The following is a 24,899-nucleotide window of genomic DNA, read 5'->3' on the forward strand; positions in this document are numbered from 1 at the left end:
GTCTTTGAGTGACGGCTCAGCCTATCAGCCAACAGCAGCTGGCCCGCCCGTCCCCGTCCCCCCCTTCTACGCGCAAAACGCTGCTGGAGAGGGGGCGGATCCCCTCAATCTCATCCCCCCCCCGCGGCCTCTCGTTCCCTCCACCCCTCCGAGGCGCGCAGCGGACCGACAGGTCCTCCACCCAATAAGCGCGGAGGTCGCCTGCGCGGCGGCATGGCTCGGGACCAATGGGAGCGGCGGCTGGGCGGAGGCTCGAGGTTTCCAAACGCTCCGCGGCGCCATGGGCTGAAAACTAAACCGAGATGGAATCTCCCAGTCTGAACCGGTTTGAGCCGGTTCCGAGTCTGTGGCATTAGGAGGGGGAGACGCGCTGCGCTCAGTCCCTGCTACCATCGCTGCCTCCGCCGCCGTGTGTGTGACCTGCTCGTAGGGGAGCCCGCAGGGGGAACCGCCGGCGTAGCTGAGGGGGCAAAGTTTAGTGCGGAGCTGGGGGGGGGTGGGAATGGGGGTGAACTGAGCGCCGGCCAGGCCTAGGGGAGGGCGGCAGCAACAGGACTAGCGAGAAACCCAGCCGCACGGGCCCGGGCCTGGGCAGCCAGCGACGCAGGAGAGAGAGAGCCAGGGCCCCGCCGAGCCGGAGCTGGGGCAGCCAGGGCCACGAGGAAGGTAGAAGTTTCCTCTCTCCTCCCCCTACCAGGGGCCTTGGGAGGCCGGAGCCCCGCGCCGACCCCCTTCCCCCCCCCCCCCTTTCCCCGACCGAGAGGAGGGAAGCGCCCCCCGTCTCCTGCGCGCCCGGCGGCGGGCGGCCTCGCTCCTGGGCTGAGGGGAAGGCGCGGAGCCGTGCGCTGAGGGGAGCGCCCGCCCGGGGGCCGCAGGCTTCTGCTGGGCGCGTAGTGTAGTCAGGCCAGGGCACGCTTGCTCGGGGGTAGTGTGGGGAGGAGAGGAGTGGCGCTAATAATACATACCCGACAGGGAGGAGGGTGCGCTCGTCTTCCCCCCCCTCCCCTTTTTTTTTTAATTTTTTTTGAGGGTTATTTTTGGTCGTCTTTTTTTATTTTCTTTTTTTTTTTTTTTGGCGTGTGGTTAGAAACTTCGCTCACCCACCCTTACTTTTTGAAGGAAGAGGTTGTAAGAAACACCTAGGTAAGTAAACGCTCGGGCTGCGGGGAGGAAGGAGGCGGGGGGGGGGAGGTTGTTGCGATGAGTAAGGCGGTGGGGAGCAAAGGGGGAGCGCTCGGGAGAAGGGGCCGTGGAGGCGGGGGAGCGGGAGGGGTACGGCCGTGCATGTGCCTGTGCGGAGGGCGCAAAGTCTTGGCTGTGGAAGCAGAGGCGCAATGGGCTCCGGGGAGAAGCCCTGAGGAGCGGGGGGTGGGGGTGTATGTTTAAAATCGCATTTGGGGTGCAAGCATCCTAGGCCTGGCCGAGCGGAGCGCAGAGCCTACTATGGATGCTGGGGCTGTGGGGAAGGCGGCAAGGGAGCCGCTGCTGGGGCGCACGGCGGGAGCCTGTCCCCTCGTTACGGGGGGGTGGGGGGGCGAACGGGCTGGGGGGGGGGGGTTGGGATCGGGTAGGGGCAAAACGAGGGACATAATCTGTAAATTATTAGGAGTGGAAGTTTCCAGAAATATTTTTGTGTGTCTGTGCAGCAGTATTGAAACGTCCGCCTGGATCACGTGGGGGCCCTGTATAGAGCGCAGGGCCGGAGCCGAGGGAGGGAGCCGAGGGAGGGAGGGGCTGCGCCGCCGCGGGCCCGCCGCGCTCCGCAGGGCCCCGGCCGGCCCGCCCGCCCGCCCGGGGCACCGCCGCTCCTTCCTCCGCCGAAGCGGTTTTCGGCCTCCCCTCCCTGCCTCCATGAGCCGGGGCGCTGCCCGTTGGAGGAAGCAGCGCGGCCGTGGTTTTTGCGGCGGGAGCTGGGGAAGGCCTCCGCGTTGGGTGGGTGTGAGTTATTTCGGGGGCGCTCCGTATCGGGCGCGGCCGTGCCGAAAAATGAATGCTCCGAGGTGTCGGGCAGATGTTTGGGAAGCGTTGTTATTTAATGTCGTACGGGGGCACACGTGTGTAAAGTAGTGAGGGAAGGAATCGTTCGGTTTGGTCGCTGCTGTGTTCAGTGTAAACGCGAATGCGGTTGTGATGCGCTCCGTTTCGTATCGTGCAGGCTGGAGGAATTTACAAGTGATGCAACTAATTCGTTGGAAGAGGCTAGTGGGGTGGTAATTCACTTGCGTTCAGTAGTGGAATTGCGTGCTTAGGAATGGGGCAGAGTGACTCTCCTGGGTTTTTGGTTTTTCTTTTTTTAAATCGCTGCCCCCAGTGAGCTTTAAGTAGCTGGGTTGAAGGTCCTCTGGGGTTCATTGTGAATACTCAACATTTCTTACTATTAAAATGTATGCTTTTATTCCTGTGCGCTGTATGCTTAAATGAATCAAGTATATCATAATACGCTAACTGTTATGTTAAACTGAAAGGTCCAGGGTCATCAAGAGTTGGGATAACTATGTAAACAGTGCTGTAAATGCAGTTCTTTTGACCTTCGGTAGATGTCAGATTCTTGCTATGTTGTAGTCCAGATTTTTTTTTAACTTTTTCTCTTCTTTTGTTTCTGTTTCCCCATTTATTGGCAGTGCTGAAGAAATGATTAGTGGTGGTGCTCTTAGACCTGAGGCTTAAACCTGTTGGGGGTTCAGGCACGATGGGGGGAAAAGAGCATAGGAGTATAGTAAATCAAAGATCCTAAGCTTCATGTGGGTACACTGTCAGGAGTAGGTAATCGAGTTGATTGCAGTTGGTATTGACCACAAAGCCGCCATTTCTGTTTTTCAGTTTGGGAGTAGGTAGGTCATTTTGAAGATAATGCTGGGAGTGGCAAAGGGCCCTATTCAAAACATTTCCTTTCTGTTTCCATGTGGTTAATAACTTCTTGGTCACGTGGCTCCTCATTTGTGCTCTTACGGCTGCGTTAAAAACCACCAAAAGAGGCTTAAATCTGAAATGAATGGCCTTACCTGAGGAGCGACTGATTTACGGCATTTATCGTAGTTTGAAAACCGCTTTCCCGGCTCATGGTTCAGCCATGGAGGCCAGATGTGAACAAAAAGGGGCGTGCCTGAAAGCATGCGTGTCTGGTGGGAGCATTAACTGCTCTAAGCTGAAGAGTATATTAATTGGCGCAATTCCCTTCTAGTAGTGCTGCTTGCTGCCACTCTGCCAGATGAAATTTTGAAGTGTACTTCTGAGTTAGAAGAACAGAATCGGCCTTCCCTGCTTTTTTGTTTCTTGCTCCCATACTTAACATTGTAATTTTGAGAACTTTAGAGTTGGGGCAGGAAGGGATGGATCTGTGGCATGTTAGTTTTAAACATTAAGTAGAAACAGAAATAAATTATTTCCTTCTGGTTTTCCGGGTAGATGATGTAAAAAGGCTGACTGGATATTGAGTTCAAGCCCTCAATATGGCTATGTTAGCATAGTAATACCAACTGAATGAGGTTTTTTTTTAACTTCAAAATACAGTTAAAATGTTTGGTTTTTTGAAAATATCTTTCTGTATAGAAGCAAATGAAATTGCTTGACACTACTTGTGTAATGCAAACATGCGTTTCTAAACAAAAGATTTTCCTTGTCTGTATGCTACTGTAGGACTTTCACTTAATTAGTAATTACTTGGGTTGAGGCACAGGTTTGTCTTGCTCTTTACTTTTGAGCATGACTTAAATACGTAAGGCATAAAACGAATTCATACTTGCACATGAAGTTACTTAGAGCAGATCTGACTTCTAGGCCATTCTAAAGAAGGGGTTGGCTGGGTGTATGGGGAGGTGTTTCTGGAAGAGTTTTTCAGGTTGTATCTTTCTGAGTATGCAGGTAGCTGTAGGGTAACTTTTTGAGTGATCTTGCAGTTGTCCAGATTTCTGGCTATTAAGGGAGCAGTTTTATCTGAAATTTGTAGCTTTATGGAAGATTATGAAAAGGAGGGTGAATGGCAGGAGAGTTCCTGTGGAGGAGAGGGAAGGAGTATGTGTTACAGTTGCCAGTGATGGTGAGAAGAGGGCAATAAACTCGATGGGGTGCTTCCAACGTGGGGGGTGGTGCGAGAAGGGTAGAGTATAATTTAACCTCCACAATTCTGTGGTTCCTGGCTTATTTTTTTGTATTTCACGATTGCCTTTATCTTGTACCAGGCTCTGGCTGGTAAGCATCTTACATGCACGCCCACAATCACACACACCCCACCTGACTTCCTTTGCATAATATTGAGGCTGCTATATCTAGGACAAAGAGTTAATGCATGTGTCGCTGGTTTTACGGGACCTGAAACCTCCACTAGAATTCCATTTCAGTTTGAAGTGATCTAATGGGGTACGCGGAGTGACCTGCTGACTTAACGGTCCCCTTCATCCTTTCAAAGTGCCTTCAGTCGACTTTCTTGGTTTCAGTGGTAATTTTTCACTTGTATGTAGGTAACTTGTTTTTTCCCCAAATATTTGAAAAACGCCCTGTGGCTAATTTCTTCATGTGTATGTAGATCACATTTCGCTTCCATAACAATTGTTTAAAAGCTTTTAGAACTGATCTTCTAAATGTGCACGTTGGCCTTGGAAACTCAGTTCGCCTGAGATACCTAGTATCACTACAACCAAAACCCATACTAGCAATTTCTACCAGGAAACCTACTGGTTTACACAAGTTTAGGGACTGGTAGGGGTTGATACCTGCTTCTATATAAGTTTTAGCTTGCTGATAATACAGCCCATTGACTGGTTAGACTGTTATTATGTGTTATACCTACTGAAGACCCTGAGAATTGAGTTGGGGTAGTGATGTGTGATGTTTTTTTCTTTTCCAGAAAGATTTTTGTCCTGCTACTTGCTCAGCAATTGAAGGAGTGTTGTTTTCAGTGCTATCTAGTACTGCTAGCATAGCTCATCTCATTCAAATGAGATGCTTAAGTTGAACTGCTTGCTTTACAGCTATATCTAATAATAATTTCTTACTAATTGATCAAATTTTTATTTACTTATTTTGCAGTAATCTATGCCAGCAATTATGACAATGTTAGCAGACCATGCAGCTCGTCAGCTGCTGGATTTTAACCAGAAACTGGATATCAATCTCTTGGACAATGTGGTGAACTGCTTGTACCATGGAGAAGGCGCGCAGGTAATGTGGACTTAGAACCTACATTTACGGACCATGTTTAACCTTACAACAAATCAGTTCAGCAGAATGAATTCACTTCAGTAAAAATCAGTAACATTAGTGAATTTACCCTGCTAGTGACTGGAATATCACCGGTAGTTCACATGCCCTGATTTAAAGTCAGGCCTCATGTAATGAACGTTGAAATGACACTTGGAAAAATGTTAGTTTAGTGCGTGTTCGTTTCTGGCATGCCTTCTGCTGTCGAAAGGTATGAGCAAGTACAGTTTGGTAAGGGCACTTCTGCTTGCAACTTAGTTCCTCAGGAAGGTCTGAATTACCTGTTGTTTATTATCATGGACAGGATTATGAAGCCATAAATTTAATGTTGGCTTCACTGAAAGATAGTATTTAAAAGAAAAACCTTAATGATGTTCTTACTGTATTGGTATGTATAAAGAAGCATGTCACACATATTTAAGAGAAGAGTTTGTCCTTTGTTGTGTCTAGGTGTTTTTTTTTCCCCCATTACTGTTTGTCTGCACAGGTTCTTCTTCTACTCTTTCCTTTGGACTTAGCGCAGATTGTGAAGTCTTAAGTTTAAATTGGTGGAATGTTCGTATATATTGTCTTGAAGGTGATTCTTGTATTGCTTTTATCTATTTCTTGAAGTGTGGAAAGATGACTTAAATGTTGAAAGCAAGTATTGCTACAAGGGTGTTGGCATAGTTCCTCTTCTCAGAAACTTTAATTGTTCATGCCTAGCAAATTGGGACTTTCAGTGTCAGGCATCTCTCTGATATTCTTGCACAACAATAAATAGTGAATTAAAATGAGACAAAGTAGCTGATGCTTTTCTGTTCCTTCCAGCTGTTAGAATAAACAATAATATACTTGCTTATATTTGTTTTGTGTATATCTCAAAAAAAAAAAAAGCTTTTGTAAGGCTTACTAATGTGATTTCCTACAAGTTCTGAACTACCTTGCTGTTTTTTGAAATATTTCCATTTTGAGTTTCTTAAATTCAAATAGTTACTAGCTGTAGTTTTTTAGTGATCATATGACAGAAAACTGCTTGTAGCTTTTGGCTTAAAAGTAGGGACTTCTGAATGCTTGTTTTGTGATATGTTTGTTTACTGTACTGCCTTACTAAATAGGTGGTACTTATAGTATTGTTTGGTTTGAATGGAGTTTAAAAAGTTGGGAGGGTTTATAAGGAGAATAGAGGATTAACACTAAGTACAATGACCAAATTGCTATTGTTCTGGTATTGTGAGGAGTTGCCTCACTTAAACCAGCTGGGTATAGTTTCTGGTATTTAGGAATTAATGCAATAAGAAGCAAAAAGTCAAGGGGCAATCTTAACAGGCAAAAGTGAATTATCATATAAACCTATAAATACATGTACTATTATGTGTCAACACTAAAATAGCAAACCAATTTTTTGTTTGTTTCCAAAGTTAAAGACACATTTCAGTGAATCTGTGAGCTCTTACGTCTTCCAAGGAGTTCAAAAGTTCCTGCAGGAAAAAAAGGCTTCTCTATGGAGTCTGACAGCTCAAATCATGACTTAAAGGGTGACTGGAATAATAGAAGTTGAGGAAACTAAATATTAAAATTGGGAGATTAACAGTGGTTTGCCTGGAATAGATTAGGGTAGTGTGGAGAAAAGGTTTAGAATGCAGCCTGGATGGCCCATGCTGAACTTGCTTTCAGATTTCACCTGTCCTCTCCTCCAGCTTAATTCTTATCTCTGCTTGCAAAACTCTTATCTGCAGATCTATATTAGGCAAGAAAGAAACTCTTTTCTGTTCTAGGCTTTTAGAATTTTTTCTGTTCTTAGCTTTTTCTGGTACACTTCTGTGAAAAAGAACACCCCCAGCCCCACCCCAGTCCAACACATGGCTAAGGACGCTTGAGACAATTTAGATGTTTACCTGTACTCATCCAAGACTCTTAATTCCATTGGTGTGTTAGACCTTCGCATGTTCAGAAGGATTATTTGCCAACTCATTTTCTTCTTGATAGCAACAACACAGGCTTTGGTCTTGATTAAGCCTTACTGTTAAATTTATACTGTTTCTAGTAAACTACAGGAATTGATGTCCAAAAGAGGGATTAGTGAGTATGTGAGCAAACTCTTCAGTGCTTGGGAGAAGAATATTTGGCATCTGTACTTTGGTGTTGAAACTTGGTCCTGTGATATGCCACCAGTATTAGAAGCACTAAGGAGGCCAGTATAAAAACACACCCAGCTTGAACCTGGAACTAGTACTGCTATTCTTTCCCTCTTACACTAAACTGCATCAAAGTGCTGATTTTTTTTTTTTTTAAGCTCTGATGTCATCCTGTGAGAATATGGTTGTACTGCTTTTGGCCTTTGTGTAGTACTTCTCCATATCAAATCTGCAGGGACTTAGTAGTCAAAGTCAGTATCAGACTGGGAATTGCTCCACTATGATAATTATATTATTTAGGGATGCCAGTATTAAACAGATATTTTAGATATCCTTGCTCTTTACTGTTGTAGCTTTCAACTTTAATTTAGTAAATCCCATACCAAATTTGTCTCTTTCTTGCATTACATCTATATAGGGTTTGGGTCTTGATGGGCTTTGTCTTGCTGAAAATACATGTTTTCTTATACCAGTTGATGATTACCTCAAGTATGTTCTTCTAGCAGACTAGAAATCTGTGTAGCTGTAGTAAGTTCTAGCTGGTGCAGTTAATCCTAAAGTAAAGCTTTAACTGCTTTGTAATTCCATTGAATTGGCTCTACAGTGCAGTGAAAGAATGAACTGAGTCCTGTTAATTGTGATGTAAAACGTTCATATTGTTGGTAAGACAGTGTCCAATGCTTGAAGATGATATTGTTTGCAGCGAGATTTGTCAGTACACTGCATTTTTGGAAATAGCTAACGTCATTGGGCTCCGTCGAAAAAATGCTTATGGACATCCAGGCTTTTGAAAAGGATAGCTAAAATGAATTCAGCTATTTCAGTGCGTAATTACTTCAGATGAGGTTTTGCAAGTTACTGAAACCATAGTATCTAGTATAATAATTGGTAATGTCAGTCCCAAGGAAGAACGAACCATTAACATGACCAACTCCCTTCCTCCCCCCTAGTTTGTATTACTGTTTTGTGAGCTGTTAGATACATCAAGGGATTCCTCAGGGGTAGGATTGGAGACTTCTAATGCTCTGCGGTTCTTCAAACTAAAATCAACAACTTTGCAGCATGATGCAGTACTCCTTAAAGCTGGCATCTTACACGAATGCTTCCAGCAGAACTAGGAAGTTTGGGAGTCCTTGAATGATATTTTATCTAGATAACTTTCCTGAATGGGGGAGAACCTCATTCCCTGGTACGTTTTCCCTATAACGTGCGCTGTTTCCATATGTTCACTGCTGGTCTAGCTGAATCATCCAGTATGGAAGAGTGCAAGGAAGTAAATGATTGTCTTGCATCAATGTGTTTTTGGAGTTTGGTTGTTAATAAACTTTAACTGTCACGCAGAAGGAGGCTTAAGGGACTTGTTGCTCCTAATTGAGTTCTGCATAACTCTTAGATAAGTGATTTAAACATGTTATGTATTAATGTCTTCACTGATGGTATATGTTTTCTTAAATAATCTAATACTAATATTTTTTTTATTCAAACTTGCTTTTAGCAAAGAATGGCACAGGAAGTCTTGACTCACTTAAAAGAACATCCTGATGCGTGGACAAGAGTTGATACTATCTTGGAATTCTCTCAGAACATGAATACCAAAGTAAGCAAATTAACTTTTATTTATTTCGTTTTCCTCTTTCTTCCATTCATAAACTTTGAGGAAGGTATCTCATTTTTAGCCACAGACTTTCTTGATTCAAACTACATTTTTTTATTGTCTTGTTCCCAAAGTTGGCTTTAAACAACTGTAAATGGACAAAATATTTAAACCTCCTTTTACATTGACAAGTTTCTTTCTCCTTAAAAAAAAACCAAAACAAACTAAATTGGAAATGCAGGTTTTTGTTTTTTTTCAAGGCACATACAAGCATAATGCCATTTCCAGAGATTGGTGTGTGTCTGTATACATCTGAGTAATCAAATGCTCCTAGAGCCACATTTTGTCCTTGGGTAAGTGCTTGGCTGTTTTTTTATCATAATGAGCCATGTGCACGTAACTGAGGAGAGAATTTGTCCCTGGGTGTATTAAAGACAAAATAGAAACCTTATTAGGCCAAGATTTTGAGCAATGAATGAAAGTTAAGTACCCCAAACTCTTTGTAGTATGAGATTAGTCTTTAATATGCAGAACACACTTGCTTTGTACTGCTGTTTTAAATCCATCCATCATGGTAGAGACTAAAAGGGGCAGCATTCATTTTTTTTTTCTGCAGTGCTTTACCTAAGACTTCTGAAGTTTGAACCAAAAAGCTGATTGAAATGTGTTTTTGCTGTCTTAAGTTGGTGATTATTATCTGAAATAAGTGACATGCATGCTTTTTCTGCTTGATACACACTGTGTTCGAACAGAAAATAATCGTGTTTGGATGGTTTCTGAAATCGGGCAGTATTCGTGAAACAGTTCCATTTTTTTCATTGCTCTCTGAAGTTTAGGGGAAAACAGTTTAAAGAACTTCCTCAAAGTGCTAACCTTTAAGTAACAGTGTTTGCCTGTTTGCTTGCCTGGTAAACTTTGCTTTTTGTACTGACAGACATTACTAATGTTTAAGTTGATTTATCAACAGTATTTTTAAAAACTCAAAATTTGTCTTGTGAAAAATGAGATGATTAGAGGAACAGAAAGAAAGCAACAGGTAAAGAATTCTTCAATTTACATAAATTGCAAATGATTTGGTGCTAAATTTATGCACTATGACATTTGGCTTTTATGCAATCATATTTTTTCTTTAATTAAAGCTGTTAACACTACCTGATATTAATCATAATGTTCCATTATGTTGATTGCTTGTAATAGGAAGAAAAGGGGTGTCTTCCTGTGCAACTGACACAGCTAGGCTTTGACGGCAGGCCTCCACAAGGTCTACCCTTTTGATTCCCTTTAACTGAATTCTGTTCATCAATTGTTTTTGTTTCTTGGGAGGTGGGAGGGAAAGGGATTCGGTGCATAGAATAAGTAATAAGGGTACCATAGAAATTTCTACCATAGGGATCATTTCATGCTTTTTTTTCAGTCTTTGCTGTTACCTGTCCCTCATCTTCATAACTGGGCAGTGAATTGCTATTAGACAGTTAGAAATAGGCAAACCAAGAGCAAATGAGTTTTGAAAGGCTTCCTCGTGCAGAGTTTAAATGTGTTTGCATACAGTGTCGCAATAGTTGATTAAAAAGTACACTTCTGATAGTTCAGCTGGCAAAAGTTGTAGTTGGTGTCAGTGACTGTGGGGGAGGGGCGTGGTGTATCTCATTATCAGGGAAATACCAAAAATTAGATCCATCAAATTAAATGAAGCTTAAAATAAAAAAAACCCCAAACCAGAAAGCCCCTTTGCAGAGTGTTCAGGCAGGCTGATGAAGCCTTGAAACATGGTATGGCAAGAAGGTCGTATAGGTGAAGACTGTATACAGTGATTTTATTACTGCTGCTGTTTCATTTCACGTGTGTGTGTTAGGAAAAATGAACGTTACTAGTACTGAGGAAGAGATAAACAAGACAGAGGGCAGAATTGAAGTCACATCTGTACAAAAGAATGAGTAGAAACCTAGACAGCATGAACCTCTTCACAGATTAAGATACATGAATCTGAATTAGATATTAGAGCAGATAATGAGGGATAGGTGTGGCATATTGCTAGAGGTGTCTGTCCTTTTCTTTGACTCAGAGGAAATCTTAAGGTGGAGGGGAGGCTGTAAAGATGAGATCTGTCCTTAGCTTATGTCAGGATTTTCATTTAGGTTTTATTTGGTCATCTAGTGCTTCTGTAATATGAAACTAGACTTGCCATTCTGGTCTTAAAAGCTAAATAAGTTGACTTGCAGAAAAAAGTTTGGAAGCAAAACTGACATTTTTGGTTAGCTATTATCTGAAAGGGCTATTAATATGTGTGCCTGTAGAATCTAGAAATTTAACAAGAGTTTAGATCTGCTTCAGGGAAGTTAGCACTGTCTGATACCAATGTTTATACTTTGAAGATTGTTTGAAGCTTTTGTAAGTATATTTTGGTTTGTGAGCCTGGATCAGTTGCAGATGGTGTCTATAAATCTATAGCAGTGGCTGGAATCGCTTCCTGTGAAGCATTTTGCTTAAGAATGTTTTCATACATTTTTCTTTATGAATATTTCCTTGATTTCATTTAGCTTTTATGTTACATAATGAAGTTAGTTTATGGATTAAAATCTAGTTGATAAAGTGCTACTGCTGACCAGGGAGACAAAAATCCCCTGCCAACTTTGTGTTAATGCATAATTTTTCTTGGTACCCAAGATTTTGGAAGGTGACAGAATATTTTGCAAATGCAGGATGTACACGTGAAGCTCGTGGGAATTTGGGTGGGATAAAGAAACAAAAGGGATGTAGGTTATGTTAAGATGAGAACAGCAAAAATGGCATTTTAAGACAATGTAGTTTGGGACAGTCTACATTGTGTTTTTTAACCAAACTGAAGTTTATATGATCCCTTTGGTTGAAATGCTAATGATCCGACTTTGTATAACAACTAACCATTTTAAAGAGGAACTCTTATTCTCAGCCAAACTTTTAACTGTGAAAACTTGAGTTTACCTTTCAGGCATTGACATGATATTTTTTTCTTCCTAATCCACTGCAGATAATGTAAACGCAAAACTCCTGGTCCCCTTTTCTCTCCTGTCTATTCATGCTAATGGGGTTTTACCTATTAAAAGTTCTTCGCTCATACCATCGCAAACTTCTTTTCCCTGTTACTGTGAGTTGGCAGTAGGGACAAATGGGCAGAGGGACTGGCCTTACCGATTACTTTGCAAACATAACAGTTTCGGGTAAGAACATAGGAAGGAATTCCTGAAAGGTAAAAGGATTTCCAAGAGCTTATTCACATTTTTATTATTCTTTGACTGAGCACAAAAGTTCATCTTTAAATAGTAGAAATAGCTGCCATATTGGGGTGGGTATTGAAATGAAATAAACCTGTGGGTTGTCTTGCTGTTCCTAAAGTAACACACCAGTGAAGTTTGGGAAATACTTTCTTTAGAAAGTGCCAGTGTCAGGACATGTGATACAAAGATGAAAATTTTTTTTTTTGCAGCTCTTAGAGGAACGATAGGAAGCTTGAGACCATCCAAGCTGCTAAATATTTTAGGAGCCTGGTTGTGTTAATACTTAAACATATGAGCAGTCATTTATGATGCAAATTCATATCTGGCTGCTACTTTCTCTTCTCCAGATAGCCAAAATTGTCTGCCAGAGGGCCTTTTATTTTTTTTTTCCCCCCCCTCCTGGTGTGAGCATGATCAAACAGCAGGACTTAGTATAGCGAAGAATAAAACAAGAAAAAAAATGCATGAAACCTCAGTAAATGGGTGAATAGACATATATTAAATAAAATTGTTAGTTTAATAATCTTGAAGTCTTAGATGTTAAGTGTGAATGTCTGATTGAATGAGAGTCCTGAAAGTTTGTTAGTCCTACAGTAATGTACTCACATTTTGTTCTTCTCCAATTTCAGTATTATGGACTGCAAATCTTGGAAAATGTGATAAAAACAAGATGGAAGATTCTTCCAAGGAACCAGTGTGAAGGTAGGGAGGGATTTTTGTCTTTTCCTCTTAACTTTGTGTATTAACTGAGATTTAGACTGTCAGTCCCTATGTAAGTAACTTTCAGCTTTAAATACAGTTAGGCTAGTAACTTTTCGTCATGTAGTGAGACCATCTTTGCTTTTCTGGATGATGAGACCGCGTCTTTCCCTTTTCTGATAATGGTCTTGGTGGGATGGTGAGCACCTGAAATTCTGTAAATGTCTATGGGAGGGTAAAAGGTGTGGCTGATGGTTTTAGTACATCATCACTTAAGTGTTGCACTGACTTACAGGTCAAATGTATCTGAAGAGGTCTAACCCTAGGCAGCTTCTGAAGTTAGCTCCTGGCTTTGAGGTAGAGGTTTTGATTTTCTGTACTTGGCACGGGAGGGTGCTGTGTATGCAGCCCCTCCAGTAAGCTGTCGTTTTTTCTGGTAGACTGTGGTCCATCCGGTAGCGTTGTGTAGTTTTATTTGACTTTTTTTTAAATTGTAAGCAGCCATAATTATTTAAAAATGGAAACTAAGTAAATGCAGTCATTCATTATTTTAGGTAGTGAAATACTAGAGTCTGCTTTAACTCATGTAAGTGTATATGCAGCTAGATTGCTGTAACTGGAAGTGCAGCGTAGGCCAAGCCCCTGTCTTCTGTCCTTGTGAGGAATCTGGAAATCTTAAAAAGAATGCTGTGTTTTGGTTTTTTCCCTCTGTTCCTTATAGCTTGCAATGTGTTGGATTTTAGACATTAGCTATAGTAAATGGAGATACCTCTATGGTACAGCATTGTCCATGTCGCTTTCTGTCAAGTCATGATAACTTAGGCTTCAAAACATTAAGTACAACTACTTTAAATTCTTGATGTTGAATGTTGTCACCATTCTATACTCAGCTTTTTAGTAAAAGCTGGTTTTGGAACTCGTTAGTTATTCCAGATTTCTGTGTTCTGCTGCGAGCTTTTATTAACAGTGCTAAGATATGCTTTAAATTTTCACTGCCAGTGCTTAGGTTCTGAAACTAGATGGATTAAAACATAAATGTTGATGAAAACAAATCTTAGAGGGTGACTTCTGCATTTTTGTGTTTATTATTCTTGTTGCCTTCCCCCCGTCACCCCTTCCAACTATAGGTTGACAGATAAAGTATAGCTCTCTTGCTTTATCTGAGAGCAGGAAGAAAGTAAGGAGTCAGTAGTAGTCAGTTACTTGGCTTACTACTGCCTTCTGTTGAAGGGAGGTGTAGTAGAATAGGAGATGTCACAGATGTAGATTTACTTGATAATTTGAAACTGAACAGATGCAAATATAGAATTCAGTAATTGTAAGTCTTAAAAATACACACTCTTAATTCATAGAATAGGTGATAAATAGTGGGGTAGGCTGAGGATGCTGGCTGTGCATTCGGTCATATTATCTCATCTGTTCTTGAGATGCCAAGGTAATACCAGATACTTGGCTGAAATGAATTTTGGAACTGATCTTTTTAAGTTGGTGTGTTAGATTTTTTTTGTTACTTCACTGTTCACAGGCATGGTGATACTATTTGGCCGTTTGCTGTCACCTGAGAAGATGCAATAACTGTAGCTCGGTGCATTACAATGCAAAATAAAGTTACTGTCTGTAGTTGTGCCATCAATTCTTAAGTATTAAGTATTATATTCTTATTTTTCCTGACTTTTGTACTTCTGAAGACTCCAGAGGAAACAAAAAAAAATCCTTCATCCTATTTTTAGTTCAATCTTATTTTTAAAATATTTTCCCTTTCACAGAGCCAAACTAAAATTGTGAGATTGACTTTTATCCTTGCATTTTAGGGGAATTGAATTAGTTGGCTTTTACTCATCTGGTTTCTCCTCTACATGAATAGAAGAGGAGCCAAATGGGTTTAGTGTACCATGGCATTTGATCCGTCTTGGCCTCAGTGGCGTAGGAGGAAGAATCGATGTTTCATCTCTAATCCAGTTTCATCTGGTCTGTGGTGGTGGCTGGTTTTTTATTTTTTTTGGCTGACTATACTGGCTGGTACAAAAGAATTGCTTCAGAGCTCATTCAGATGGTTTGATTACCTGGGAGATAAGGCGACTGGTTAAATTGAGGTTTCCTTGATTCTGACTCCAGTCATTCCTTTAGTTGACAGGATTTTCCTGTTTGAAGTCTAACTAGTAAAATATGGGTGCAGGAAACTGAAACTCAATGGAACAAAGTAATGCTTAGTAACAAAGCAATTCATGCAGGTTATATATCAGTTATTTTACCTTATATCTTTATAAAACTTAACATGTCTAATTTGATTTGTGTAGTAAATACAGCTGACAAATCTTACTTTTGATTAAGGTGACACCAAATCCATTTATGACAAAGTATTGTTTTCCCTTTGTAGCAATAGCAGTGCTTAAAAGTTGAAGTTAAGAGCAGACCTGAATTGAGCTGTCAGTAAATGAAAAAGGTTGTGAAACAACCTGCCTGAAGATTCTTGGAGAAATAAAATGATGCCATTAATTACAGAGCCTGAACTGTAACTTTTTTGAGATTTTAATTTTTTTTTTTCCCCCAGCTGTACCTCAAGTTGCACATCAGGATGACTTGTTGGGCCTTGCAATTAGCTAGGGTTTTGTTATCGCTTCTGTGTGAATGCTGGGAGGTTTTAGCTTCCAGCCTGGAATTCCAAATGCAAGTAGGAAAATAAGTGTTCTTCAGAAGTGTTCTTTGGACTTGAAACTCTGTTCATAAATCTGCTTTTATTTTAAAGTAGCTGTTAGTTTTGAGCCCTTGTGGCCCTGGTACCTTTTAACTTGTAAAAAGTTTTTCTGTTCCTCAAGTGTCGTTGATTTTGAAGGCTGAGAATTGTAAGTGCTCTTGGAAAGTTCATCTGTATCTTCCCATAGTTCTAAAATGGGAATTGGGCAAAACAATTTACATTTCTAAATACTTACGTGATTGCTTTTTCTTGTTCTTGAATTTTTTGTTTGCTTTTGGAGTTAGCAGTTTGAACTAATTGCTGACCCGATTATCTAGATAAAAGTGGAATTCATGGAACAGAGAACTGGTAAAATTCGTTTAAATGAGATACCTGGCCCGCATGTTCAGTTTTCAGGCACGTTTAGCCATAGACCATAGCAATGGGTTAGATATACTCTTTATAATGTATTTAGTCTTTAAGAGAATGCTTTGGATTGCTCTTACACGTATACAAATGATGTCACGTGGCTTTCATTCAAACTGTACTGAGGCTGCTTTAGTGGAAGGCAGGTGGCGTATTCCAGAACATCCCATACAGTGGCGAGCTTGGCTTATTTCCAGAGTATTGTACTATCATTCTCAAGTAAAAATTCTCAGTTTGAGGTGATACTAAATTACTTTAAACTCTGTAGAGTTGATTGTTTAATAATGCTTATGAAGGATGTCATTTGATTAAAGTGCTGTAGTCTCAATAGGATTTTCTCTTAGTGTGAAAACCTGCCTAGAAATAAAGGCTTCTTGCTCTTCCCGTTCAGTGATACGTTTCATTAACCCTGCAATGTGAAATGAAATTCTGTTCCCGTGAACAGAGCTAGCTTGTCTGGAGTGTTTTTGAGTTCAAATGGATAAGCACTTCTTCATTATGAAACCTGAATTGCTTGTACAACTTTCTCATTTTGAAAGGGGAAGAGAAAAAGAGAGAGATGTGGTTTAGTGGCTCACAGGAAGGTCCTGGAGTTAAGTATAAAGCTTTTGATGTAGTGGAAGCTGCTTGTAGGAGAGGTGGTTTTTGGTTTGGGTTTTTTTGTTTGTTGGTTTTTTTTTTTTTTCTTCTGTGGCGTGATTAGATACTTTAATGGAAATTTCTGGCCTACTTCGTGAAGAGGTGTTGTCTGATTCTCTGTGTAATGAAGGGAGAACGAGCTACATGGCACTTCTCTGTGTGTGGGAAGACAAGCTCTATGCCCTTTTAAAGAACTTTTGTGAACCCTTTTCAACGGGGGGGGGGGGGGGGGGAAGATAATAGATTGATCGGGTTCACCATGAATGGGGAAAGAGGATTTGTGGGACAATATGGGAAAGCGTTGTTTCTTAAGCCTAAAAACAAGATGGTATTTTGACCACATTTTGGGGCTACTTAAATAGTTTAGTGTAAATGTGTAGGCATACAAACATCTCTGGAGGGGACAGCTCAGCTTTAGGATGTGAAATTCTAATTTTAGTTGGAAAATAATGTTAATTTGCTGAGTTACATTTCCTGCCTGCTTCACTTATGCCTCTTACTCTTTAATATAAGTGGACTATTTGTTAATTTTAGTAAACTAGTGTAAACTTGCATCTGCAGCATCAGTTATGATTTTCAGTCCTTGTTAAATGTTTGTTCTCTGTAACTGCATAAAAGAATGTGCTTGGATGTCTTAGGTACGAGTGGTTTTGTCTACAGGTGTGTTACTGGTTGACTGTGCATTCATGGTAACATATTCAGTCATGATAGGAACTCCTCTGAGCTCAGGTTGCACAGCGTAGATGAGATGTAATTGCTTCTAAAAGCATATGCAAAGATTGAACTGTAGGATGTCTCACACTTGAGTTTAGACTGGAGAACTTACTAATGTTGGATTAATGTGATGTTCTTCTGTGCCCATTGAACTCTAATGATTGTGTTGCTTGGGTCACCTGTAAAAATACTTCAGAAAGTGTTTCAGTTTTACTGTAGAGAGGAGCAGCTTTCACGTAAGGACTCCAATATCTAATGTTCATCCAGAAACTTTCTAAAAGGCCTTGAATTAACATCCTTGCTCTATCCTCCTGTCTTTTGTACTTTGTACAAAAGTACTTTTTGTAATTTGCTTACCAGAAAATGCTAACCATGGCACTAGTCCAGGCCGCCTGATGATGATGTCCAGCCTTTCTGGTAATTAGAACATCTTTTGATGTTGCAGCTAGGTTGATCTACTGCTTAGCTGCTGTGGATAAAGGTATTCCTCACCTGTGTGCTTTTTGATGTCTTTGAGCCAGTACTGGTGCTTCTCTGGCCCTTTAGTGAGCTGGTTCAGGGAGCAAAGCTGGCAGAAGATAGTTCCAAAACAGTTTTAAAACTACTGAATTTTTTTGGTAACTTCATTTTTCTACTAGCTCAGCCCCTGAACAAGTTCCTGAGCAGGTGCTAGGACTGCCAGCGCTATCTCGATTAAAGTTTTAGAATGGGAAGACAGAATCTACTCCCTTTGGTCACAGGTTGTCATGAGATCAGCGTAGTTGTGATGTCAGATGGTCTGTGAAGGATGTTACGTGTGTCCTGAGTATTGTGGTGGTTTTGGGTTTTTTTTCTTCTGTTTTATTGGAAGATGTGTTTTCCAGGAATGTGTATCTCTTCCTGTTTGGCTCAATGAAGGGTCTGAACTTGGCAGTTGTGTTGTTTCTGTCTTCAAAACTTGTTTAGCTGCTCCTGTGATTGAAGTAGACCTTCTAGGCAGTGGTGGTGTGGCTTGTGCATGTCCTGTGCCTGCATCTTTAAAATAACACTTCCTTTTAAGTTCTCAAAACACGCAGAGTTTAGCAAATCCAGTGGACTGCTACCCTTGGAACAGGGTTTTTTGGACAGATTCTGTTGAAAAATGGTAACTAGCCTGTAGGTTGATTTTTGCCAGAGTATAAAGTTGAAGTATATTTGTGTTACTGAGAATTATCATTCCTGTGGAATGCTAAAGAAATGAGCTCCTAAATATGGAGCAGAAACTATAATACTTCAGTTTAAAAAAAAAAAAAAGCTAGAAAATGCCATTAAGCCAAAAAAAAAGGCAGCATTAGAGAATCGGATAGCTGCTGCTTTGAAGGGATTGAGAATATGACCTTGTTCACTGCATGGAGGACCTTAGAAGCCTGCAGCAGGATGTGTGAAAACTAGCAAACTTTAGGTTGTCTTTGAGCCGTGGTCGCTCTTTTTTTTTTTAATGGAGAGGCTTTGGACCAGAGTTGCTGTTTTCATCTGCTGATCTCAAGGCCAGATGGATGGTAGCATAGCATTCAAGTTGTAACCGAACACCGTAATACTATTGATGCAGCAAGATGGAAAATATGTTGCTTGGGAGTCAGAAGTCTAACAACAATACTCACTTTTAATTCCTTTTTGAAATGCAAAGAATTGCAACAGCAGGTTTCCCTTAGTGGTTTGCAGACAGTTACTGTAGTTTAGTTTCTGGCACTGCAAACCTATTTCCCTGCTGTTTTGGGGACTTTCGTATCTCATTTGTGAATGATTGTAAATGCTTCAGCATGGTGTGTGTTTTTTATCTTTAAAATACTAGGACAGGCCTATGGTGTCAGACTAATGCTGGTGCTTGGTAATAACTTTACCCAGTGACTGAGAGTGATACTTATTGTTGTTAATGACCATTCTTCTGGAGTAGTGTGGATTGATCCCAGTTGATAATAATGAATAGTTTCATTTGTAGTTGGAACTACCTGTAGAACAGCTCCTGTCTAGTATGTATCTAATGGCTCCAAGCCTGCACCTACTTTCTCCAGATTTCATGAGAATGCAATTACCAAACTGTTTCTTCTAATCCAGTTGCTCAGGCCTGAAATGAGAAAAGGAAAAAAAAAGAAAAAAAAAGAAAATTACTAATTCTGGTAAAGCCTTAGAAACATTTTAAAATTTAGAATAGTGGCTAGGGGAAAACAAAATGTCTTCAACATAAGGTGTTCTCAGTAATGACAACTTTTTCTAAAATCTTCAATGTATGTATTTTGTCTCTGTGAGTCAGTTGACTCTCTTGTTGAAGAAATGATTGAAACCAGATTTTGGGTTCATGAAGTTGAATAGCAAAACGTACACCTGTTCTAAAACCTCACTTTCAAACTGGGCAAGCGTTTTCTTGGCAAAATGTTTAATCACCGATGTGCTCAGATCGATCTTTGTGTCAAAGCGATGTTGAATTATTAGTAATGTTTATCTCGTTCCTGACTCCAGATCCTCTGTGCGTGCCTCTTCTTGAAGCCAGGTGGTTTTGTACAGAATGGGTTTAGATATGTATATTGTGATGAAAAATGACTTGGAAAAGGCATTGTTTCCATGTCTTCAGTAATTGATAGGTTCATAGCGAGGAGGAGCTGAGGATTAGGTGGCAACATGAAACTTTAGGCAGTATAACTTGCTACAATGTTGGGTTTTTTTTTTTGTGGTGGAGCTGAAGTCATTTAAAAACATTTGTAGAAGAAACACAACAGAACGAGTGATTTAAATACAGTCTGTGCCCCTAGTTGACAAATTGTTAATTTAAGCAAAAGCAATAAACCAGAGTTTACTAAGAGTTTTGTAATCCGTAGCATCCATGTGTGCTCTAAAAGCACAGTAGTCCAAATCCAAGTGTATCATACTGTATTGGTAAATAAAGTTTTAAGTTTTGTTCTTGTGAGATTGTGCAGGGAAAACTTTGTTAAGCTGTAGCACAGCGTTTCACTTTAAATGCTGTGCATAGGAATTCCTGTGTTAAAAGTAAACTGGAGCATCTCTGAACTTTTAGATATGTTGAAGGTGATGTATCACAGCTTTCCGTGCAATTCTAGCTAACTTGGCAGTAAAGCTGGAGTCATGCTTAGAAAGCTCTATTTATTCTCAGAGTTCACTTTTTAATTAATAAAGCATTAGTTGAAGATGATGGAGGGCTCTCTTGTTGATATTTTATCTTGCCATTGTAAATGTTTGGCTGAGGCAGTAAGAATATATCTGCCAACTTTGGAGGAGTTGGGTATGATCTGAAGTGGGTACATAATGGGTACAACTACATTTCACTGAGAGCGCTCTACAGCAGTGTTTGTAAGTACCTATCGCAATACATGTCAGGGTCTGGACGGGGTTGGATGCCATCTTTCCATCTTCAGCCTAACGCAGCGCTGTGCAGTGCTACCAACGCAGGGTTTGATTTGGTGCAGTTATTACAAGTACACTCTAATCCTTAGTCTGTTTTCCTTTTGTTTTATTGGAATAGCTTAAGCATAAAGCCATTTTGTATATCTGAAATACCCTCTTGCAGAATGGATAGAAAGGTGGATTTTTTCCCATATAGCACGCAAGTCAAGAGGGATGCTCACAGACAGATGCATATATGTTCCTTGGAAGTGTTTCTTTTAAAAAAAAATATGAAAAATCTGAATTTAAAAATATTATTACTATATTTGTGATATCTGGCATAAGTGAAAATAAATTCCTAACTCTTCTGCAGGTATTAAAAAATATGTTGTCGGCCTAATTATCAAGACCTCATCTGATCCAACATGTGTAGAAGTAAGTAAATTCTTTTCAGGGGAGGAAGAGGGAGGGGAATATTATGTATAACCTGACTCTTCTTTTCCTTTCTCCAGAAAGAGAAAGTGTATATTGGGAAACTGAATATGATTCTTGTTCAGGTAAGCTAGAGTTAATCAAGTTTTAAGTCTTGTTACAAAGTTTCTGGCTTTGTATGTATCTAACCTATGGATGCTTCACTTTTCAGATACTGAAACAGGAATGGCCAAAGCACTGGCCAACTTTTATAAGCGATATTGTGGGAGCGAGCAGAACTAGTGAAAGCCTTTGTCAGAATAATATGGTGATCCTTAAACTATTGAGTGAAGAAGTGTTTGATTTTTCCAGTGGCCAGATTACTCAAGTAAAAGCTAAGCATTTGAAAGACAGGCAAGTATATATATTTAAATCTTAATAAATAGGGTAGACTTTGTGCTTGCTGCTAAATAGTTGCTCTTGCTTTGAGTGAACACCTACAGCTTGTCTTAATTTGATTTCTGAGACTGAGTGGGTTACTGATTTTTCTTTAAAGCAGTTAGATGATATCAAACTTATTTGTACACACAGATATTTCTACCTTATAGCAAGCAGCATCTGTCGACTGATGGTTCCTACCATTTTAACAGAGCATTCAGCATGGCTTGTATTTCCAAGCCAGAATTTGCAGGCACAAGCTCCTTCAAAACATGCATTGTTGCCATGAAAATTGATAAAAGCCAGGTGGCTTGTGAATACCTCCATGGGCACAGGTCTTCAGGACCTGTTCTGTGAGCATAGACATTTTGATTAAAGTAGATAGGATTGTTTACAGAATGTGGAAAAGCTTACTTTTCAATTTATTTTTTTTACAGCATGTGCAATGAATTCTCTCAGATATTTCAGCTGTGTCAGTTTGTGATGGTAAGTCTTATTTCTTTAATGATGTTTTTAAAAATCCCCCTCCATCGTGCCTAACAATGTCATAAACGCTGATGGTCGTTTACAGGAAAACTCCCAAAACGCTCCCTTAGTTCATGCAACTTTGGAAACTTTGCTACGATTTCTGAACTGGATTCCTCTGGGATATATATTTGAGACCAAGTTAATCAGCACACTAATATACAAGGTACTCAAGCAAAAATTGACGGCTCTTAAATTTAAATAAAAGTTGCAGAAAAGCTTAGTGTGAACACTCTTGTAATACTCTATTTTTTCCTTCTCTCAATAGTTCTTAAATGTTCCCATGTTTCGAAATGTCTCTTTGAAGTGCCTCACAGAGATTGCAGGTGTCAGTGTAAGCCAGTACGAGGAACAGTTTGTAACACTTTTTACACTGACTATGATGCAGTTAAAACAGGTAATGTTTTTTATAAAAGTGTCTCTTTTGGACTGTTTCATTTTGCAAAATCAATTTCTTTAGAACCTAGTCCGGTTTACAAGTTTATATTCATTGTAGAGCTCTTGATAAGACAAATATTGTTCTTCAGCGGTATTTATGGCTTAATCGGAAGATGCTAAGTGTATTTTTCTGACTCTAGATCACAGCTGTATTTCTGTTGCATTGATTTGTTTTGATTAATTGAAGAGGTGTTTTGAGCACTCAGGCTGTCTGGTGGGCAAAGTTGAGAGAGATACAACAAAATGTGTACTGCGTGACTTGCAAGACCTAAATTGACCTAACTTCTGCAAGTTGCTTTTTAATTTTTGAAACCGATAGAAACGTTTGTCATAAAAGCTGTGCTTTAAACTTATATAATTTGATCATTTCCCTCTGAGCAGTTCAGATTCAGGTACATGAGTTTGTGGCTTTCCTCACAGTATTTGTCTTAAGTGGACAGATGAAGGTTTTTTGACAGTTCTTTCCTCTGTTTGCAATGTTGGTCCATCTTGGAGGTTCTTTAGAACAGGCATGCTTCTTCTAATGCCTCCCTCTGCCCCCCGCCCCCCCCCCCCCTCAGCCTCAAGTGGAGCCGTAGGATCTTTATTTAGGCAGATTTTTGCACCTATCAAAGTAATTTTGTGTGTTGAGGCAGCTGAACACTGCTTCCTCTGTTTTTAACGATGATGCTCTTTGTTCTAAATGCCAATACATGTGGCCGAAGTTTTTCCTCAAAACATCAGTTGAATGCCAAGTTGGGTATTTGACATGTTTTGTAACTGGCAGGTTTTTAGCATGGCTGTTGCATACAAATTTGATGCAAATTGTTGTGCTTATTGCAAATACTTGAGACTCTTAGCTTTGAATGAAGTTGGAGAACAATCAAAACCACACAAAAGCTTGCAGTAGCAAAAGTGTTAAACTTTGTTCTCTCTGTTCTAAGCCGAATAGTGTTGACATTATTAAAGAATGTAGGTTGCTTGTAGGTTGCTACTTGATGACAATGTTGGAAATGTTTTATTTGTAGAATGATAGAATTGAAAAGCCAGCACATCTCTTAAGAGGCAGCAGAGATCTCTACAAGATTACTGAAAAACTTGTTTCAGTATCCTTCAGAGTCTTGCTAATTTCTAAATATTATGGACATCTTTCATGTTGCTTAAACTTTATGATGATGTAATGGTTTGAAACTTAGTATTACTAGGGACAGGTAACAGCTACATTTTTGGAATGTCTTTGCCCAATGCCAATTGGAAATGTCTGTGATAGAGTAAGTGTTTCCTTGTTTACAGCTGCTGTTACAAGGAGTGGAAAAGGGTTTAGTTCATTGGAACTTTTGTATCCGTTTGCTTTTTCACCTTACTATCCATCTTGGGATTGAGCATGAAATGAAGGAGCTGTAAGACTTTTTGTAAGAAAGCTCTGTAAAAAGAGGATACCATGAAAAATAGAAGGGCTTTTTTGCCAAAAGAGCAAAATATTTGGTAATATACAGTAGTTCTACTTCTGTATAAAAAGGGAAATTCGTGATTATGTCTGTATTCTGTTTATTAGATGCTTCCTCTAAATACCAATATCCGACTTGCATACTCAAATGGAAAAGATGATGAACAGAACTTTATTCAGAATCTCAGCTTGTTTCTCTGCACGTTCCTCAAGGAACATGGTCAACTTATAGAAAAAAGATTAAATCTGAGGGAAACATTAATGGAGGTAAGTTGCTCAGTTTATCCAGTTTAAAAATGTAGCAAGTTCTCATAATCAAAGGATGTGATAGTAATTCAATCTCTAGATCATTGTACTTTTTTTCCTCTTACCACTTTATTTCCTTCACATAACTAGTAAATTACATGAATACAAAAAAAACCTTTCACAATTTTTGTTTCCTAGTATGCTTCAAAGGCATTCTATCTTCAGTGATCCTGTACTAATACAATGTCTGAAGACATAAGTCTCTGTCCCTCTTCTTACTTGTTCCTCTTTGAAAGTGTCAAATGCTGCTTTAAAATAAATTCCTATATTCTTTTTCCATGGGTGTCTACATACCATACTTTCTGTTCAACTCTTATCTAGAGAAGGTGTTGCTATGACTTTCATCAGTCTGCGTGAAGCAGTTCAGTTGTTTTTGTTCAGCTTTCAAAGCCAGTTTCCAGGGTACAGCACACGCTGTAGTTCAGCGCTTCCATCCCAGTGCAGCTTCTTGCCTCGTTTGCCACTTCCCAAAGTTTAGCAGAAAGACTTCAGATATAATCCTCAAGGATGATACTCTGTTTCTATGCAGTAAAGACGATGTACGCCAGTAATGCAGAGCTCTGCCAAACGACTGTGCGTGCTTTATGGTGGTATTACTGGTCTTGAAGGAGGACCTACAGACCACGATTATCAGCTGTCTTACAGCAGTTGCTGAGAAAAAGATTTACAGTTGTGCTTTCTCTCTGCT

General features: G+C 40.0%; 1 protein-coding gene across 5 annotated transcripts in view; it reads left to right on the forward strand.

The window, feature by feature from the left end:
* Positions 1-260: 260 nt before the first annotated feature.
* XPO1 (exportin 1) overlaps positions 261-24,899 on the forward strand; it is a 37,983-nt gene continuing 13,344 nt past the window's right edge. Inside the window, exons 1-12 of one of the 5 annotated variants that reach the window (XM_054821670.1) lie at positions 261-666; positions 1,088-1,143; positions 5,026-5,157; positions 8,809-8,910; positions 12,791-12,863; positions 21,041-21,102; positions 21,180-21,224; positions 21,311-21,492; positions 21,954-22,002; positions 22,088-22,207; positions 22,310-22,438; positions 24,014-24,172. In XM_054821670.1, the coding sequence (XP_054677645.1) occupies positions 5,032-5,157; positions 8,809-8,910; positions 12,791-12,863; positions 21,041-21,102; positions 21,180-21,224; positions 21,311-21,492; positions 21,954-22,002; positions 22,088-22,207; positions 22,310-22,438; positions 24,014-24,172 (1,047 nt within the window). In that variant the 5' untranslated portion in view covers positions 261-666; positions 1,088-1,143; positions 5,026-5,031. Of the gene's footprint in view, positions 1,144-1,732; positions 1,933-5,025; positions 5,158-8,808; positions 8,911-10,104; positions 10,169-12,790; positions 12,864-21,040; positions 21,103-21,179; positions 21,225-21,310; positions 21,493-21,953; positions 22,003-22,087; positions 22,208-22,309; positions 22,439-24,013; positions 24,173-24,899 lie in introns of those variants that run through there. The other 4 variants (XM_054821671.1, XM_054821669.1, XM_054821672.1 and 1 more) reach the window with 4 other exon arrangements.

Source organism: Grus americana, chromosome 3 (genome assembly GCF_028858705.1).
Source record: "Grus americana isolate bGruAme1 chromosome 3, bGruAme1.mat, whole genome shotgun sequence".
Taxonomy (NCBI): domain Eukaryota; kingdom Metazoa; phylum Chordata; class Aves; order Gruiformes; family Gruidae; genus Grus; species Grus americana.